The 1,179-nt window shown below is 36.6% G+C and overlaps 1 protein-coding gene across 1 annotated transcript; it reads left to right on the top strand.

Annotated features, from left to right (window-relative positions):
* Positions 1 to 206: 206 nt before the first annotated feature.
* Positions 207 to 934, top strand: LOC107580732 (protein AMBP-like). Its single transcript, XM_016266381.1, has 3 exons — positions 207 to 344; positions 420 to 466; positions 812 to 934. The coding sequence occupies exons 1-3, from the start codon at positions 251 to 253 to the stop codon at positions 893 to 895; spliced, it is 225 nt and encodes a 74-aa protein (XP_016121867.1). The 5' UTR covers positions 207 to 250; the 3' UTR covers positions 896 to 934.
* The last annotated feature ends 245 nt before the right edge of the window (positions 935 to 1,179 follow it).

Here is a 1,179-nt window from a genome sequence, read left to right as displayed (position 1 = left end):
AAAAATCAGCAGTGTATCAAATACTTATTTGCCCCACTGTAGTTGATATTTCTCTAGAATGACTACTACACCGGCCAAAATGTGTAGTATATATGACTTAGTGCACTGTACCCCAAATTTTGACCATTCAGAGAACATTCAGCAATAACGTTTTTATAACTTAATGGGAAATGTTCCTAGATCATGTGGTTATCAGGGTTTGTATTTGTGAGCATTGAGGAACCGTTATTCTCACCCTGTAGGACGTACTATGCAGCTGCGGCCCACTCTCATCGAAGACTTCAAGACTCTGGTGGCTGAGCAGGGAATGAGTGAAGACACTATAATTATCAAAAAGAACAAAGGTATCCTCAGGGCACAAACCAATGCCAAACACATCTTTTATTCAGACCCGATGTGATTATTCTTTGTGTCATCAGGTGAATGTGTTCCAGGTGAGCAGGTCACACCAGAGCCACAGATCCAGGTGAAGACCTCACCATCACTGCAGCGCACACACACAAGAAACTAAACCCATAAACAACGGACATTTTCATTTGAGCTTAAAATAGTAGTTACTCTTAGTGCGATTCTTCAACCAACAATACAAATCTGATCATCATTTACTCACCCTCATGTCGTTCCAAACCTGTATTTTGCAGAACATAAGCTGAATATCTGAATCGTTTAAAGTCTGCTGAATCCATACAAAGAGACAAACAGCACCTGAGGGTGAATAAATAATGACAGACTCGTCATATCTGACTGAATTATTTGATGTAAGTGATTGAAGCGTCATTAATAGTCGTGTCATGTGATTGGATCTCAATAGAGGGCGAGGAGGAATGTGGTCCTGCCGGCTCCTGAGGAGGGATCCGGTGACGATATGTCCATATTTAGAGGACCTGGTGAGTAACAGTGCCACTTATGTGCTGCTTTCATATCTATCTATATATATATATATATATATATATATATTAGTGCTGTCAAATGATTAATCCCGATTAATCGCATCCAAAAATAAACGTGTGTTTTTTACATTATATATGTATGTGTAGGCCTACTGTGTGTGTACACACACATACAGTGTATATTTTTTTAATATTTACATGTTTATACATTTATATATTCATATTCTTATATTTTATAATATAAATAAATATATTTAATACATAAACATAACATATTTTTCTTAAATAT

The sequence above is a fragment of the Sinocyclocheilus grahami genome, unplaced genomic scaffold (genome assembly GCF_001515645.1).
Source record: "Sinocyclocheilus grahami isolate Dianchi unplaced genomic scaffold, SAMN03320097.WGS_v1.1 scaffold42185.1, whole genome shotgun sequence".
NCBI lineage: Eukaryota > Metazoa > Chordata > Actinopteri > Cypriniformes > Cyprinidae > Sinocyclocheilus > Sinocyclocheilus grahami.
This window is presented reverse-complemented; position numbering and strand designations above follow the sequence as displayed.